Here is a 20071-nt window from a genome sequence, read left to right on the forward strand (position 1 = left end):
TGTCCTAGAGCTCAATTAATCAGCAAAATAAAATGTGATTGCGACCGGGAGGCAATAAGCGTGGGCCAATGACAGTTACAACCTGGAGGATTCAATTAGCGATTCAACAGCTGCTGATTTAGTGCTAATTGAGAGAGGCACTCATGCATAAATCTTGCCCAATGCTTGCATCAACCTGTTTATTAGGCTTTAATAAAGGGAACCACTCTGAGCACCAGAGCTTTTCCACAGATAGCCCTTTTCACCACACAGTGTAGTATGGCAGGTTACAGTAATAAATCCATGACATAATTTTCATTTACAAGTGACCCATACTGTAACTTGTGGTGAATTTGATACTGTTCTATTTTGGGTACCTGAAGCACAGTTCTCCAGCTTGCTGTATTTTATATATATATATATATATATATATATATATATATATATATATATATATATATATATATATATATAAAATGTCTGAGCTAGACCACTGATTGGTCAAATTGTCACAAGCTGATTGAGAAAGTAAAGAACTGAGCAGTTGAGGATAAGCGTCTTGCTCAAGGGCTCATCAGTGCTGGGATTTGAACTCATGTCCTTCCCATCAGTAACCACCACTGTCACTTTAGCTAAACACTAGGGTTGTGTAATCTATCTAATATGACTGTACTACATAGTATATCTATATAGTGCGCCACAAGTTGTTGATTCATGCTATATAGAACTGTTTTGCTTTTCTACTAGACAGTATCCTGGACAAGGTCATAGTGGTTTAACTTTGGGAAATAGAATAGAAAACAAAGAGGAACAAAGAGAAATAATGGTGGGAGGGGTTGATCAAAAGATCCTGCAGGAGTTAGGGAATTTCTTAGAGACTGGGATTTGGAGTGGGATTTAAAAACCAGTGCTCACCTTTCAGCTACATACTCTAATAAAAATCCCATCAAAAGTTCAGTTTAGTCTGGTTAAAGACTCTCACAGAAACAAAGACTGAGTAAAACGGTACCCTCATTGTAAATAATGTCAACCCCTCATGACCTCTAGAGAACTTCCACACTTGGATTTTTAATCACAACATCTGGTGGGAAGACAAGACAATTCCAGGGCATGTGATCTAGCCACATTATTAGGCTCCACCCCACAATGGCTATGTGGTCATCCATGAATGGATCATGTTCCTCCATGAGCTTCATATAAACCACAGCATCCTCCTGTATTAGCCCCCATGTCCTGCTCATGGCTCCACCTGTTACTAAACCACTAAAAGGGTCTTCTGCCTGTCCAACAGCACCAGGAATCCAGTTTCCATCCTGACATATTGAGGGAACGGAGCCTCCAACCTCTGCTGCCCTGCTCTTAAGAGACCAGCTGCTAAGTAGCCTTGGTGGTCAGGGGAGACACAGTAAGGACATTTTTTAACAACAGCAGTTGGTTGTGAATGGTTAGGAAAATCCCATGGGGCTCAGCCCTTGCTCTATTAGTGTGCTCCATCATCCTCTTCCTTTTTATTTACCTCTGGTCTCCATCTCACTCTCTCCTTCTCTCCAGTACTCAATGATTATTCTCCCTGCCTTGTTTTTTTTTAACTCCATCTCTCTATGGTAGACATATTCAAACTAAAATAGAGCCACATAAAAAAAAAGAGTTTTATAACACAGCAGACCCGACAACCCTGAAAAAGAATAATGCCCAGTCTTGCATTATTATTCTTATTATTGTTGCTATGTTGTTTGGACACGTCTGAGAGCTGACCGGCGCAAAATCTTGGTAAAAAAAGAACCATTTTTGAACCATTTTTGGCTGAAGGTTTCAGTGAACTCAAAACTCTCCATATACCTTGACAGAAAGCGAGCGTGCCACATCAGAGTATTATTCATACACTGCAAACACAGGCTAAAACATTGAGAAGCTGAGATGGAAGAAGGGGATGCGGCTTCCAAAGTGTGTCAGTTAATACGAGAGAGTTTAAAACACCTTCGCAAATGTCCATTGGCTCATCTTCCATTTTATTCGACTATTTTGGCATATTTTTAGTTTCTAGCTTACTCCAATGTTAAAATGAGAAGCTACTATGGAAAAAAAGCATAAAGGTTGGCAGGTCTGATACAGTCTTTTGTTGTTTTTTTTCCATCCCACCCCTCATACACACCACCTCCACCCCTCCTTGCAATTCTACCTCTGCTCTATAGCTTGCAGGAAACCTATATTCCTCAACAAACAGGTCCAATTTTCATCACCTGGTGAATCACTATGCCATATATCTATACATATCTTCTCTCATCAAGCTGGATATAAATAAATATGGAGCAGATTTCTGCTTTTCTGTGAGTACTTCTTCAAACCTGCTACGCAAGGTCAGCTGCTGCTCACAAGACATTATGCACCATAAAAAAATGTTCCTCGTATCACTATTAGACAGCTCCTGAGCTGTAAAGATAAGAACATTTATAGTGCTGGTTTATCCAGGTAAACAAAATAACATGGAATTACGATGATATGCATACACACACACACACACACACACACAAATAACAAATCCATAAAAATGGTCAAGGGAACACAGCTAAGAATATGCATGGCTGGGGCCTGATGTGTGTGTAAGGCTGAAGCTGTGGTCTGAATGTGGAGGGATAATTAATGGAGATAATAACAGAGTGCACTTGTGCTGAAGAGCTGTAAACAGGCCAGAAAAAGCACGTGAGCCAGGGCTGGCTTAGTTGTTTGGGGCCCCTCTTTATTGCCCTGTTCCGCTGACGCCTGCTTCAGTGGTGAGTCAATGCCATCAATAGCACTGCTTACTGACATTACCAATATGTGTGTGTGTGTGTGTGTGTGTGTGTTTGTGTGTGCGTGTTTTTTTTTCCTTAATAAAGACTATTTATTACTCCCTAGAATACTACATGGGAACCCGCCTCCCACAGGCTTGTATTCCAAATTGTATTTGCAGAGCTCAAATATTTCTCTTTTCTCCTACCCTCATTTTTTAAAATCTAGGCTGCTATTTCTTCTGTGCGCTCACACTTTTCCGGTTTCACATGAAAACAACATACATACAGGTTTCACATAATGAACATACAAGCCACACTAATCTGTGTATCATCCATTCAATTCATATCAGTTTTGAAATAAGAAAAGGGGATATGAAAAACAATTTGCTTTCTGAATTTAGCCACTTATTGCCTTTGCTATAAATGTCCAAAAAAACAGCATTTTCTTCTATTTTAGTGGACAATCTAGACCCTGAATATGATGTTTTAGACTATTGGAATATATAGCAGAGGTGTAAACCTTAGGCTTCCACATGATATGACATGACATGATTTAATTCTTAAGGCAACGATTCAATATTTGACGATACCACTAAATCTGCCGTGATATTATATGATTTTGATTGGTATTAGTAGCTTCAGATTGATATTCAACTAGCTTTATTTTGAATCTAAGAAGGACTACTGTAAGTTAATAGCTTGCTGTAAGCTTAGCTACATATCAGTTTAAAAATATGAATTCTTTTTTACACACAAGTTGTCTGTCCTTTCTCAATAATAAATGATTTCTAATCAACTACAATCTATCATATTCGGTTTATGATTGTTGCCTCCATTCATTTCATTCATTGCCTTTTTAAATCGATACATCGACCTGAATCGTCTGATTGTTACACCGATAGTAGACTGAATTTTAAGTTTATATTTTGACAATTCATCTGTTTTGACCCAGAAGTAAGGACATGAGGACGACAGAAATGGCAGTGTCCATAAATGAGGTAAATTAAATAAAAAAAATTTCCCCCACATCTTCCCTGTTCAAATTCTCATCTCACAGAGTTTAAAAAAGCCGTGTGTGTTGTATGATGTCTATACTATTTTGCCGTAAACATGCAGGACCACGTGATTTCATGCGAATGAAAAATGACTAGGATTTTCATGTGGCGTTGGTCAAAAGTGCACCGCTCCACACTGCTCAGTGAGTCGCACATGTAAACTGATTCACAAATTCTGATAATAAAAGTGAAAACTAGCTTTTGAAACCACTATCAAATAACCATTTATGATTTATTTTTTATTTTCTTTTACTAAAATAGAATGACCGAAATGCTAATTTCCCTACATGGACCATAACATTTGGTCATTCTATTTTCGAGTCAATAAAAGAAATAAAAAATAAAAAAAAAATCATGAATGGTTATTTATACGGACCACAAAAGGTGCCTCGTTTTTCGTATTTCCCATTGTACTGTTTTACGAATGGAAAATGAGAAATGGAAAATGAGAAAAAGCGAAGAATTCAGGATTTGAATGCTTGTTTTCTACGAAACAATCCATCTTTGTTTTGCAAAAATAAACTGGGAAAATTCTGGTTTTGGATTGCAGAATGAATCTGGATTGAACAGCTGATACATGGATTCACACTCGGTGCAAATCAGAAAAGCCTCTCTCGTTTCCTCTTTCTCTTTCTGTCTGTCTTTGTCTCAAACACAGCATCCCCATCCAAACCTATTTGCGCGTGTTAATCCTCACTGCAGGCCCTGAAGCTGGGCTTGTCTCCGGCACTAAGGAGAGAAATAGCACTATCTATGTGTCATTTATGTGCTGATGGCGTATGTATAGCAGTGGAGCGACACTTGGATAAAGAGCAGCAATGCCCTGTAGGTAGAACACAGTCAGATAAACTCCACTGCTGCCAAATGACCCCAGGCACACACACACACACACACACACACACACACACACGCATATACACACACACATATACACACAGCCAAACACAACTGCCATTTACTACTGGGGCAAATTAATATACGCACGGTGTGACAACATTACTCACACACACACACACACACACACACACACACACAAATACAAACTGCAGGCCAAAACCATTCAAATGTGAAAAAATAATGAAAACACATGCCATAACATCTTTAAAGAGCAGTGATTGTACTCTGAGGTTTAACATGACTAGCCTGGTTTACTGGCCTGAAAAAAGATGACAGGAAGGAAGAGAGCACACATTCTGGCACGTGTTTATCATTCAAAATCGTGCTGCTGATTTACAAAAAGTCTTTTACACAAAAGGGAACTTGCGCAACAAGCGCTTTGAAAGGACGTGCAGCCCATTCAGCTTTGTGCTACAAAGAAGAAAAAAAAAACGACTCATGCAAACAATTGCTCTGAAGGCTGTTGCTCCGTAATTTTAACTTAAGTGCATCTTTTCAATAAAGGTCATAAGCAAGAAAAATTATAGTTCTCTCTCTGATTATTTGTGCAGCCCAGAAAAGACTGAAAGGAGGAAAGTGCTAGGCAGTGGAGTGTAAGGTCCTGAACCCAAATGGCATACGTGTGGCGTAGAGGTCCTTGTTTGTGTGTGACCGCTTGGTCCACAAGGCCACTTGGTGTCCTGTTGCTCATTTTAAGCTTCATTTTAGACGTTCATTTCTCTGTGTGTGCTCTTCCTGCACTGTTTGAGAGCAAGGCAAGACAGCATTAAAGGAAAGCTTCACCCTGACACACACTAAATATATTTATATTGAAATATTTATGGTGTGTCTAGTGATTCTGGTGCTTATTTGGTGGTTGATGCTGTACTTTTATTATACTCATAAGAAGTTAGTGGTTGTCTGTGGCTCTGACATCACTGGGGGGACACTGCTAGCACAGTTAGCGATCTCAAACATAAAGGATGATGGGCATTTTTTTCGTTCGTTTTTAGCTCCTAAAAGCAAACGAGCAAGCACTTCTTTTTTCACTCATCATTTCATATTAATGAGAAATCCAACATAAAATTAGCAGAGACAGCAAACACCGGTCTTAAAGTCACAGAATGCAACGCTAATCTACTATATAAGATGCAGACTTTGATGCAGAGGTTGAGTTATGGCACAGATTCGGCTCGGCTAGTTAGCGATATATGAGGTGATGAGCATGATGGTGTTGACGGTGGTGTTAGCATGAACATTTCGGAAGCTGATCTGTTTGAGCAGATGAGGAGGTGAGAGAGCTGGACAGGCTAAAGACTAATGCTGCATTGCTCTCTTTAGGTGGAGGTAAATTCCCCCTATCAGCAGGCATTGTGGGTAATGTAGGAAGCAGTATTAACCGCACATTGATTATAAATATTAATATTCAAGTCATGATGTTTTTTTGTTTGTTTTCCTTTAAAGCAATGACGGAAAATAAAGACTGAAATAAAGTTTGAGTCCTAAAGTGTATTTTGTTATTATTTTGTTATTATTAATATGTTCATAGCGCACACTTTGTTTTATACGGTGAGGTGAGAGGTGTAATAGGCTGTGTGTGACCTTTGGTAAAGGGATTGATACAATGATTATGGACTTCATTTGTCTATGAGAGGAAAATTAAGTTTTTTCACTGGTCACCTCACTGCACCCAGTTACTTCTAATTATTTCCTGCTCGTAGCTTGTTTGAGTGATTAATGAGCTCAAGGTCTCGATCACATGATGATGTCACTAAAGAGCGGATTTGGGAGGAGGACTGCATGGTTTAGAGTGTCATCCGGGCCTATGTGTGTTAGTTTGAGAGTGTGTGTGAGTGTGTGTGTACGGACTCACCACAAGGTCCTTTGTGCTTTATCTGGATGTGTTTTTGCAGGGTGCAACCGATGGCATTCATCTGGCACTGGCTGGTGTAGGTTTGCCCATCGCTGCCACACACGGGGTCGGAGGCTTGGAGGCATGTATCCAAGCACTCACACACGGCCTCGCCGTTCTTCACCACGCACGAGCTCCCGAACTCGCACGTCTTCTTCAGACATGGGCTTGGCACGTTCAGATCTGGGTGCAGAGAGACAGGAGTTAGCATGATGGGTGGAGAAAAGCAGGGATGAGCGGAAGGAGGGGAAAATGAGAAGGGAAGAAAGAAGGGGGATAAGAGTGCAAGAGGTCACAAGGTCATAAGCCACTTCCTGGTTTTGGGTTCTTACTTTTGTGCTATTTCTATTCCTCGCTTAATTTACTAACTTACACCACCACTACTGTGGACAAACACGCACACACCCAGAATTCAAGCCAACATCCGCAACCTCGCCAGGAGGCCTTCCCCAGTGATGGAGGGATAAAACAGGACAGAGGGAGGGAGCGCTGAGCGAGCGAGACAGAACATCCCAGAAAAGGAAGCGCTCGGTTAATAATTCAGAGGCAGATGTGAAATAAGAACATCAGAGCGTGTAGTTCAGTAGCACTGTAAGTTCATTAGGAACTGCAGTTAGCAGAACAGGGACCTACCAGCAGAGAAGAAGAGAGAGAAAAAGACAGATAAAGAGAGAGAAGGAGAGAGAAAGACAGATAGAGCGAGAGAGAGAGTGCAATTGAACCATAAGCCAGCAGCACGACACTCTGCCTTCCTGAGTGGAGCTGAAAAACCCTTTCATCACTGGCTCGTTATTTCCCAATCAATTCTTTTTTTTTCGTGGGGATTGAAAAAAGCAAAGGAACAGCAGCCCATGTGGACGTGTGAAGTTCTCCAGGGGAGACAAGACCGTATTAGAGCTACAAAGTGGCTCATTTGTATGTTAGGGGTGCGGGCTTGGAAAAACAATGCTCCTATACTTATACAAGATGATGAAAGAGCTGGCTACAAGAAACGCAATGACGCTGGGTTTAAACCTTGCTCGTTGATGGAGGTTATGGGGTTTTGTGAATATGTTTGTGCCTTTATTTCATGCTTTATAGTTCAGTTTGCATACAAGTAGGTGCCTTGTCTGCTTGTACACGTTTGGTGCGTTTCCATAATTGCTTGTGCTGCATCATCGTGCAGGACGTGTATGTGCATTTATTGGCCTATATGTGTGTGCAAGCTGTGCCCTACCTTCACTGTTGTTATGTATGTGTGTGTGTGTGTGTGTGTGTGTGTGTGTGTGCATGCTTTCCACTCAAGCTGCCTGCAGTGCTGACATTACTGTAATTATTCCAGGATTAGACGCCGTCTTCCTATCTGCTCCCTGCAAGAGTCCTGATTCATTACGGATGCATCAACGCATTCAATATTATACATACAAGAACCTCTTCCTGATAAATCAGCCACAAAGCAGCCTTCTGTCCTTCTGTCTTCCCAAGAAAATAAAAGCCAAAACAGTCAATAAAGATGCCAGTTTAAAGAACCCTGGCTCTCCTGCCGTCTTTACAATCCTTTGTCTCACATATGAACTGTAACAGCTTATTACTCTCTTCTCTAAAAGCGTCAGGCTGCTAAGCAGTTTTCCCGACAGTCTGTGACCCCCACGCGCCCCTGCGTCTTGAGCGTTTCGAAAAGCCGCAGCAGACAAAATGGGTCTAACCACTTTTAAAGCCTCTAGTACAGTGCTGTAGTCAGATTAGAGCTGAGGGTAAAAGAAGTGCACAAGGCTGCAAAACTCTCTTTAATACCAAACCACACAGAGCAAGGTCCCTCTATGTAAGGAGTAAAACACAATGAGACGTGCTGTTATTTCCCAACAACAGCACGTCAGGAAGTGTTTTATGACTCTGACACTGGAGACTCCTTCCAAAAACTTCACCACATCAACAATTACACATCTTTAAAATCCATTTATGTGAAACATCCACCGCAAACGCCTCTGTGTGAGTTGTAACTAGAAATGACCAATCAGAATCGAGAATTCAGTAGACCACTTTAGTGTCTGTAAGCAAAAAGAGACGAGCGTGCATCCTGGTGGCAAAAAGACCCGAGTAGCCTAGCAACTGAATGATCTATCAAGAATTTTACTGACATTAGCTAAAATGTTTTCCACTTCTTCTTATTATTAGGGCGTGATATTCGGCTAAATTAACATGTTCAAATGGTGCAACTCTGGAACATTCTTATGGCTTGGCGTCCTGTCAGTGGCTAAACGATGCTAAGCGGTGATCTAGCCTGCAATGACCAGACATACAGGACTGTGCAAAAGTCTTAGTCACTTTATTTGTTTTTGTAAAAATTTTGTTATAGATTTGATGACTTCTGCATTATTGAGTCAGTACAAAGACATTATATTATATTATATTATATTTCCAAACATTACTTTTCCAACAAAAGCACTAAATGTTGCCGAAAAATGTTTGCATGCCAAAAAAAAAAAAAAAAAAAAAAAAAAGAAGCAAGTGTGACAGTTAAAGTCTCCAGAAGAACTGTGGCAGATTCTCCAAGATGCTCATTAAAACTTACCAGCTAATTTCCTAATAAAACTAAACACTTCATGACGACTGATTTTTTTTTTAATTAAAAAAAAAGAAACTCTGAGCATTTATACTACAGAGAAATTGAAAGCAAAATGTCTCTTGATGCTTAAAATGTTGTTGTTTGCAGGCATGTTCAAGAGGAACATATTTTCGTATTACAACATCGTGAACAAAGTTGAACAAAGCTAGCTAGCTGAACGTGTCCGTGATAGACAGCTCCTCAGTAAGAAGGTGAGCTAGCTATCTAGCATTAGCTGCCTTTCTTGTTGTAGAATTCGGACGAGCTACGTAGGTTAGATAAAGCAATATAAATTAGACATTGTAGCTAGCTAGCAAGTTTAATTCTTAGTTAGGTTTCTGATATGATAGTTAGCTACGTTGATGAGATAAAATGGGCGCTGCAAAGACGGAGCTCCTTATCTGTCCTAACTACCCGTAACCACGACCATGTTCTGCTGGCTTGGAAAGGTGTCTGATTCGATAGTATGTGATAAAAAAAAAAAAGGAATGTGTTTATAATGTGATTTAACACTTTTCCGATTCTGACGCCCAACAGCACAACATGACATTTTAGAGCTATGTTTGTGCAAGCAGGAGGCGCGGCTGGCGTCACAGTGACGTGTCTCACTCAGGGGTCTATAGCGCTTTGGAATAAACACCTATAATAAACCTGTTTAGTGTGAGCCTCTGAGCGGCATCAGAGAAACCTGCTAGTGGATGCATTAAAAACAGGTCACGGTTCCAACCCTTACATTACTGGGCAGATATGCCAAGCAAAACTAAGAGAAGAAAAGTGCCTATTTTCATTACAGTCACATTTATTTATCAGGCGGATGCTTTTTATACGAAGGTGACTTACTATTACGATGCAATCACATAGTTTAGCTGGCTCAGAACCTTAACCACTGCTTCCAGTTTCATACAGGAGAATGCTGCACAGTGCCAGAACACAATAATAATCCACGCTTTGAAGAGAACGTGAAATTCTTTCAACTGGCATATTCAAATATGTAAACAGTAGAACAGAGGCTAATTTTTTGGCACTTCAAAGCACCAGCACTGGAACAACGACAATGTGCCTGAGCTTTGAAGCGCAGAAATAAGCTAATTTAAAAGAAACAAAATTCCATTCTGCTGCTTTTTTTATGATTTATTTATTTATGTCTTTTTTTTATTAAAACAAAATAGGCTTAACAACAAAGCATGGCTGTCCTCTGAAACATTAAAAATCTTATTTAATACATTTATAACAAAGAGTCTTAGTAAAATGTCATTATTATTTTTATTATTATTATTATTATTATTATTATTGTTGTTGTTGTTGTACTCATACTCGTCAAAGACATGCTCTGATCCCGACAAATGATACCAGGTGATGCTACGTGACATAAACCTGGTGTATGTTCTTGTGCTAATGAACAGATGACCCAAAACACCAGCGATCTGGATGTTTTTCATAATTAATAATGACAATCAAAGCAAAGCAGACTGCAAACTGTGCTCTGTGAAAATATCAAGAAGAGGTACTACAGCAGTAACCTAATAAAACATCTTAAACATTGACGATCAGCCACTATTGGTCATTGACAACAAGGGATTCAGACGCAATGAAAATAAATGAAAATGTAGCTGGAGAATGCACTTGGGTTAAAAATCACCTAGCCATAAAGAATGTTATAAAGAACGAGCCTAGTAAAGCATGTGCATGAACACACACGTGTGCTTTTCGTGGGTGCTATTTTAAATCAGGAAAACATAAACGAAGAAAATAAATTGTTCCGTGACGTTCCTGATTAATCCTCAAGGCCAGTTCACACCAGATGCATCAAGTAAAGACCTCATTCAATTCCATTTTATTTTATTTTATTTTTTCATAGCTCTCGAGCACTAGGTGTGTCAGTGGAGAAAACACTGCAAAAAAAAAACAAAAAAAAACATCGTATTTGGCTTAACCTATTTTTTACTTATTGCTTGAAATAATATATATATATATATATATAATTCTTGTCATTGCCAAACAATTATTTTCATGAGATACAATGATGAAAATAGATAAAACATATTCTGGAAATATCAATTTCCAAAAAAAAAGGTTTTATTTTAGAAAGTGGAGAGGCCACTTTAAAATAAAATAAAAATACAAATACATTAAAAAAAAAAAAAAAACACTGTAGCCTTAACGTCACAGTGCCTCTGCTTCAAAGCATGCTTCTGGTCCTGATCTACAGACAGTAAAGACGAGCACATCATCAGTAAACAGTCATGACCTTCTGAAACATTCAAATAACGTTTCATCCCAAGGCACAGCTTCTAAAACACAACTGCAGCTCACGTCTGTTTGTTTTATTTTAAAAACACATTCTTTCTTCCTTCCTTTCTCGCTATTTGCTATTTTGCACTCCTGTGGAGGGGAGAAATTCTCTCAGATTTATTAAGCCAAGGACAGAAAAGAGAAAGTGAACGAGGCGGAAAAAGAAAGAGGAAAAAAAACTTTCTCGGGAAAATAATCTTACACACAGTTGCGATTACAGAGTGTAGAAAGTTCCAGCAGTTGAAGCAGACTTTGGTAATTGAGACGGCTTGCATATTCTCTCAGTAAAAAAATGAGACCTTTTCAGAAGCAACAGAAGCCTCTTTGAAATAACGGGCCGTCGTCTCCGAGGCCTGCGTCGCAGAGCTACTGCTCAAGGACTCCAGCTGTAACAGTTTGACAGCCATATGCTACTGTGGGACAGCCGCTGGGAACGCACACACATACACACACATACACACACACACAACGCAGCCACATCTAAAGTTTTTGGGCTTTGCTCATGGCAAAGCGGCACACTGCTAGAAAATGAGTGCTTGGTAGGAAAGATTTAAAACAGAGGGAAAAGTAATAGATATAGATAAACAGGAAACCTACACTTGTTTTGAGTGCAAACGTGTGCGCACAAGTCGAGAAGCAACCCCCATAATGAGAAGGTGTGAGAGAGCGGCAGGGACTTCAAGGACCCTGTAATTGCTATGATCAGCCATCGTGGGCCGGGGGTATTAGAGAGGAGATGTGGCTCGGAAAGCATAAATATAGCTTCTATCATTCATGCTTTCTCACACACACACACACATTTACATCTATAGCATTTGCTTTATCCAGAGCGACTTACATTTATCTCCTTTGTACAACTGAGCAGTTGAGGGTTAAGGGCTTTGCTCAAGGACCCAGCAGTGACCGCATGGCGGTGCTGGGATTTGAACTCATGACCCTCCCATTAGAAGTGCAACATCTTAACACACACACACATATACTCGCACACAGACACACAGATCCGTCCACACCCAACACACAGAATAATCGCACAGCGTTGCACTGAAGCCTCAAAACATCATCCACTTTCTCAGTGGAAGTTCAATTAGTTCCAAACATCGTTATATACCCAATGCCTGAGAAGGTTAGCAATGCTGGGTATGGTGTTTATAGGAAAATTATCAACGACGAGCTGGTGTGATGTCATTACACTATGATGTGTTATGAGGACGGTACAGCATCGAAGTTTCCCAAAATTATCCACTTTCTCAGTGGAAGTTCAATCAGTCCCAAACATCATTATATACCCAACGCCTGAGAAGATTAGCAATGCTAGAAGAGGAAAATAATCAGATGTGATGTCATTACCACCCCTAAGTTGATTATTTTCCAGTAACAGCACGTCTCACTCTTAAGTGTCACTCTACCACAGTCTTTTTGTTCATCCATTTACACACTAACCCGTATACACCCTACACACAGTCTTTACACCACTACGAGGCCTGGCATAGCATCAGAGCCTCCCGACGTCATCCATTTCCTCCATGGAAGTTTAATTAGTCCCAGCTTTCACCACAGAGCCAAAGCCTGAAAGAGATTAGCAATGCTGACAGCTCCTATGGCTGCGCCTCATCACCAGCACTCTCAAGCTGAAGGACCTGCGAACTGTCAAACCCCATCCCGGCTTCTCGGAGGACTCGCTCTCTCTCCACCAGGCTATTAAGGTTTTTAGTATCGGCGTGAGCTACAGTAGGGAGTCTGTAAGCCTCCTGTCATGGAGTGCCATCCATATCACACATTTTAGCATGTTCTCATGCATGAAAAGGCATCTCTTGAGCGTTTGCTTCACATTAGGATCACTGAATGTTTGGATATGAGGGAGTGTCTTTGCAGGATAGTGTAGACTCTAGTGTATCTCATGTCTATATTTTCCTCTTCTTCTATTCCTCTCTCCATCCTGCTCAGAGGAAGACATTTATTAGTGTGTCAGCACGTCGAGAAGCGAGAGAGGGAAATATTAGTACGGCGCAGACAGAATTTCCCCCCAGAGGTGCTGTTTGCTTTTTTGACGGAGCACTTATCACCAAGCAATGGCTGCAAGGGCATACAAACTTTTTCTCTCCACGCATCATGAATTTAAACAAGGAACTCATTCAGGATCCTTCCTCTAACCACAGTCGAGGCATCTGAGGTGAAACCCTCAGGAAGCAGACTGTGGTGGCTGACAAGTGATTGGGAGAGCGATCGCAAAGTAAAGAGGGGTGGGGGGGAAAGGAGGTATGGTGACAAGTCGTGATGGACATACATTAAGAGCTAAGCACAGAAAGAGGACGGGCTCCAGCTGACAAGCTTCAGCCAGACTGACGTTAAGTAGTGGAGGAGAAAGGAAGAAGGAGATGTGGGGAGAGAGGAAAAAGTAGAAAAGGGTCAGATTAGAAAATTGTGCACTCTATAAAACATATTACAGCATAGCGCAGTTGGATTCTCAAATCCGAGGTGTGTCAACTCTGACAGTAGTGCCGTCTGCAAAGGCAAATTACAGGTATATATTAATACGCATGTTCTACTATGTTACCGTTTCTATAGTAACGATTCACACAGTGACCCGTATGGCTGTCGCTCTACATAAACAGATTAAATGGTCGTGTAGTGGTCGATATGGTATGGCTTTCTGCGAGGAGACATTTAATTTGCATTTTTTTGGAAGGAGTCTCCAGTGTCAGTGCTTTGTAGCAGTCAGATGTAAAGCTATTTCTTTATATTTTTGCCAGCGTTCTTCAACAAGGCGGGCTTTGAGATGTCTGGGTAACAACGTGCATTTTTTTGTCTTACTAACTTCAAGAAAGAGAAAGGAAAAAAAAAAAAAAGGCTGAGGCTGCTGAGTGAACAATTGTTTACAGGTCAGGTGTAATAACGTAACTTTAAACAACACTAAACATAGCTAGAAATTCATAAGCTCATTCTGTAATAAGTTTAAAAAATTGTTAGCGTTGGTTTAAGGTGAATAAAAGCATTGGTTTAAGGTGAATGAGTGGAAAGTAATCAGGGGTGGTAACCGGAACAGCGCTTGACGTTGGCCCACATCACACCACCCTGCCGCTGATCAGTTTCATATAGTCATGTCTTATTACTTACTTACTTATGTAACACACACAATAATCAAGATTTCCACAGTTACCACGGTGACCCAGATTCCTGTCTCTCTCTATCTTTCTCTCTCTCTCTCACAGTGAAGGTCGAGCTATATATAATCAGACTACCCCTACGCTCCGATCTGCACCTCTAATTGGATTCATTACCCACAGCTCTCCAAATCCTCCACCGCTCAATGACCGCTTAACTTATTAACTTCTTGATTATTGATTCATCTCCTTTGTACATAGAGAGACGCATACATACATAAAAAGCAGAGTTATTTTTAGCTGGTAGACGCTGTGTAATAAACATGCAAATGTTCAACATTAATCAGAGTGTCTTGTCACCTACAGCTCTCTATTCATCGAGATCGACGTCTCAGTGCTGGGGAACACTGTTAGTCTTTATAAGGCACTACTCTGGTGCTAGAGAGAGATAGAGGGAGAGACAGGGGGAGAGAGAGAGCGAGAGAGGGAGAGATAGTAGCAGGTATGCAGGGTCGTTACTGTCACTAGGCCCGAGACATGCATCCTGCTATCATGTTGTGTGTATTTGGGTCAGCAGTATGCACACTATCAGTGTCACACTCCCAATGTCACATCTGAACACAGAGATAGCTAGTGCCTGAGCTCCATACTGTATAATTAGCTTCACATTACCAGCTGCACTCTCTCAGAGCTCCAGTCCACTAAAGTGCCAGTGTGTGGGACCAGAGCTGGCATACTCTCACACTCCGATGAGCTCATCTTGTAGGCAGAAATGTGTTGCATAGGCAGAACAGTGCCCAAGCCCAGTACGTGTCAGAAAAAGCTACATTGTCAAGATAAATAATGCAATAAAGAGATCAGGGTGTGTGAGAGAAGATTGTCTTAGAGGCCTGAATACTCAAGATCGGACACAAAATCAATTCTGACTTCGTTCGGGGGGGTGATGTGTTTGTTTTTTTTACTTAAACCACAAGGCTGTTCAATTTGCTAATCTGATTGGTCAGAAGGTATTGACTGATTTTCTATAACAGCAGTTCTGACAGTAGTTATGGCTGTAATTCAAATCACAGGTTTATGTTAAGGAGCTGTGGCAGATACGCCATGTAATCTAAGGCTAATAATAAACTGATAAAAAATTTAAAAATAAGCTTTAAATTAATCAAATTTAACTTTAAACTTCTGGAATGGGAAAGTCATCAGGACAGAGGACTTTTTGTTTTTGTGGTAACAAGCTGCATTTTTTTTTTTTTTTACTTATTGACTACGAAAAATAGAGGCTCATGAGGGAAGAACTTATTTACTGCTATAAGATAAATGATAACAAGAACTTATTTTTCTTCTGTAACACTAACAATAAATATAAATGAATAAAAAGTACATTCCATTCTTTCATAAATAGAAAATTGTAAGTGTTGACAAACTGCTGTGGTATAAGAGGAATAAAACATGATGTTTTTCATATGCTGATGTAGGAAAATAATTAACGACTGGGTGGTGCAATAAATATTTATTATCTATTTAACTTGTTTATTTAATTGAAACAAATTCTATACATCACTTCTGCTGTACAACGTTTTTATTGCAATAGCAGACAGATACGTCCATCACTTAAATTATTATTCATGTTTATTTAATAAATATATTATTTATTCATTTGAATCAAAAATTGATACTCATCATTTCTGCTGTACAATTACTTTTGTGTAAAATACTAGACGGATATGTAATAGGTACATCATATTAATATTATTTTATAAAGGTATTATTTCTTTAATTTGTGTGTCTTTACTTTTTGACACATGGTTCATTTAAAGTGAACTGAAGACCATCATTTTCACCAGAGATCAGATCCCTGGACACCACCTATGTTTGAAAACAGTGTTCACACTCGAGCAAATGTACTGAACTTTTAGTCCAAATGGCCTCATGTGAGCAAAAAAAAAAAAAAAATAAATAAATTAAAGAATGAAAACACCCTCAGTGTGTGTGTGTGTGGGTAAAAAGAGCACTAGGTATGTATCATGTAATATTGTCAGTTTAAAAGCATTGGGAGCACAAAAGGCTCAGCATGTTCTTTCTCCACATCTCTTTTTTTCTTTCTCTCTCTGATGGAAACAGAGGCTTGACCTGCCCTCATATTATGGTGAAACAGGATGAGACTGTGTTCTGGTCCCCTGACAGTTCTGACACCACATCATCTTGCTTTTTCTCTCTCTCTTTTATGCTCATGTCTCTTTGCAAACGCTCTTGACATGGCACATTTCTAAGTTCATCTAGAGATAGCTTTGGATGTCCATGAGCATAGACGCTGAAGTGTAAAAAGCTCTCTAATATTACCTTTCTGCCAAGCCGTGCATCAGTTAGCTAGTGTAGAATATAATACACTCTCATGTAGTACAGGCAGGGTCTTGCCTCTCTTTCCTGACCTTGCATGCTTTTATGGATCACCACCCCCCAAATCCCCCAAGCCCCCTTCCTCTTTCATAGGTCACGTTGATTTTGTTTTAAATCAGAGCCATGTTCTTTCTCCCTGCACTCAGATACAGTGTCCACATCAGCTCTCTCAGGACTACGGCAAGCGGCGAGACAATGCCAGGAACTTAGATCAACACTGACATGCCTTTAAACTGAGTGCAGATTCTGTGGCTACCACTACACATATACACACACACACAAACACACACCCATACACAGAGAGACAAACACTATCTAACTCTGTCCGTGTTATTGATCAGAGTGTGATGAGGGGTCCACTGAGATACTCCCCAATGTGCGAGAAACAGTTTTGTCATTCCCGTGAATCTGAGAGGTGGTTAAAGGAACTCTTGGTTGTGGGCAACACACACACACACACACACACACCTATCCACTGACATGATGCCAGGACTGGAACAGGGAGCTGTTTTAAAAAAAACTGGTCCTTTTTCTACTGGTTCGAGACCTGAACCGTTACATAAACCAGATGTAGGAGTTTACTTGTAAACAGCTTTAAAAAAAAATGAAGGATTTTATTATTTATACTTTGATATTCATATTTCACCCTTCAAATTTGAATCTTCCAGCATCTACACAGAGTACAAACACACTCCGTTTCTTAAATATATTTACTTACCTTGTAGCAGTGGCAACTCACCCATGTAAAAAATGGCAACTACAACAAGCTCTAATAGAGGCCCACTGGGGCAGGAATCTATGAACATTCAGTAAAGGAAGGGCGGCAGACAGAATATATCAGAATCTGACAGTGTATCTAAGATGTACAGACTTGTTTATATTGTAAAATATTATGTAAAGATTGGGAAACTGAATGGGGGATTATGGAGTGGAACATGTCTGTATATTAGAAATGTGTGTGTGTGCCACAGTGACCGTGTTTCCCAAGCAAAAGCTGAGGAAAAGACGAACAGTGTATCACCTTTTGATTTTTTTGGGGTAGTTTCAGATCATTTGCATGGTTTTTGAGATGTAGCTGGGCTGTAAATTTTGCTGAATCCTACTTACACAGTTGAACAAAGGCACGTTAGCTGATACACTGCTGGATGTTGGATGATTTTGTTTGAGGCTATGTTGTTAATAATGTCATCCTGCCCCAACAAAATCTATGGTCACAAGCCACTTCTGCCTTGTAGCTACACTCACTGGCCATTTTAGCAGGTAAATAAGTTACCGTAAGTTATTTTCAGGAAAGATATTAATGTAAGACATGAAGAATTCAGAGCAGAATAGTAGCACACTACATCTAACTGCTGTCTATGATAATATACACTCAGTAGAATTTAAATATACACTCAGTAGGGATTTAATCAGATAAGAACTACCTTGTACCTACAATCAATGATCATTTTATCAGGTAAACCTATAACAATGTGCATTTTTGTAAGTGTACAGTTATTGATTAATGCACGTCTGTTGTTATGGACAATTTGGAAGAACCTGGAGTAAACTCATGGTCCCACAGACAGTAACCTGATTAGGATTAGGATCAAACCGCGAGCTGTGAGGTGTCAATGCTATCTGTAATACAGCTGCTATGCTGCTTTATAAAATCAAATCAAATCTCTAATTTTTGCAACAATATAAAAAAAAAATTCTTGCATTTATCATGTATTGTTTTAATGGCTGTCATGGAAAAAAACTTTATCAACTTGTTGTCATGGCAACAAAATAAGACCGTCCCCATTTCTCCTGACATCACTGGTCCTAAGCTCCAGACCAGCAGCGTTTTAGTGGTTTAACTGAACCAGTCTTGATGGCTGAGACAGTTTTAGTGGGTTGAAAACAGCAGAACCATCACTGGCACCTTGTCAGTGGAACAGAGCTACCATTCTCACATGCTCTGGCTCGGAAACAGACCTAACAAGACAGGGAGGAAACGGGCGGATGAGGAAAGCGACACAACGAGGTGCTCTCTAATTAAACATCAAACTGGCTGGAGGTGTCCAGAGCACAAGCCATCCCTCCTCTCGGTGCCTGCCATCTTCCTGCGCACTAACACTGAGCAGCCTGCCTCTGCTGCACATCTCCGCTTTTGATGTTTAATTAAATCCAAGAGGTGTTTGTCAAGCCGTATGCAAAGTACGAACGTTTAAATAAATATATTTTTTTTAGGAAGGGAGAAAAAAAGACATATTGTAACTGGCTGCTGGCAAAACCGTGAGAAGACTGAAGCACTTACTTCGTCAGAAAGAATAAACTAAATGAAAATGCATAAGTGCTGTACCAGCTGATGCAATAATTTATGCAGCTTTCCAAGAAGACAAGAAAACAATGCTAATGAGTCATACTGGGTTATATCAGGGAGAGAGGGAAAGAAAAAAAAAGAAAGACAAACAGGAATGGAGGTTTTCTCAAAGTAATTGTCACCACAGCTCATAGAGCTCAGGGTGTGTTTGTGTGTTAGGAGAGGATAAAGCTTTATGCGTAGTTAGTGTATGCACAGTAGGAATAGCATATGCAAAGCTCAGTAGGGTTAAAGAAGGGCCACAATGACAGGGGGGCAGTAAGGCCCACATGCGGTTTTTTTTTTTGCCATGCATGATTCAAGATAGGGGTCACAGGATCAAGACTTCAGGAAGAAAAAAAAACTGTCCAACTTCAGAGGAAGGGATAAAGGGATTGAGAGAATGAGGGATGGCTAGCATTGAGTTACATCACCCAACCAGCCCTTTAAAGGCCACAGGACGGAGACCTACAGGTCAGAGTCCACATAAGAGAGGTCAAAGGTTGAGCTTGCAATGAGCGGCGAGTCCTGCGGCAGCCCTGACATCACGCGGACAAAGACAGACAGAGAGAGAGAGAGAGAGAGAGACACTGGAACAGAAAGAAGACACTTTAAAGATAGCCAACAAGGACATCTCAAGCAAACGGACAGAGAGGAATGAAAGGGTGGAGTGGGGTGATCGACTGGCACTGGCGGCATGACGTGGCGGCCATGATGTACACATGAAGTCTGGGTTTCATGTCTCAGATGAGAACAGTGATGTAAAATGAGTACATTTATG

The 20071-nt window shown here is 40.3% G+C and overlaps 1 protein-coding gene across 6 annotated transcripts in view; it reads right to left on the minus strand.

Moving 5' to 3' along the window:
* Positions 1 to 20071, minus strand: part of agrn (agrin) — a 234243-nt gene that overhangs the window by 64950 nt on the left and 149222 nt on the right. For all 6 annotated transcript variants that reach the window (XM_053240744.1, XM_053240742.1, XM_053240743.1 and 3 more), the window contains one exon: positions 6555 to 6776. In XM_053240744.1, the coding sequence (XP_053096719.1) occupies positions 6555 to 6776 (222 nt within the window). The remainder of the gene's footprint in view (positions 1 to 6554; positions 6777 to 20071) is intronic.

Source organism: Pangasianodon hypophthalmus, chromosome 16 (assembly GCF_027358585.1).
Source record: "Pangasianodon hypophthalmus isolate fPanHyp1 chromosome 16, fPanHyp1.pri, whole genome shotgun sequence".
In the NCBI taxonomy this organism is placed as follows: Eukaryota; Metazoa; Chordata; class Actinopteri; order Siluriformes; family Pangasiidae; genus Pangasianodon; species Pangasianodon hypophthalmus.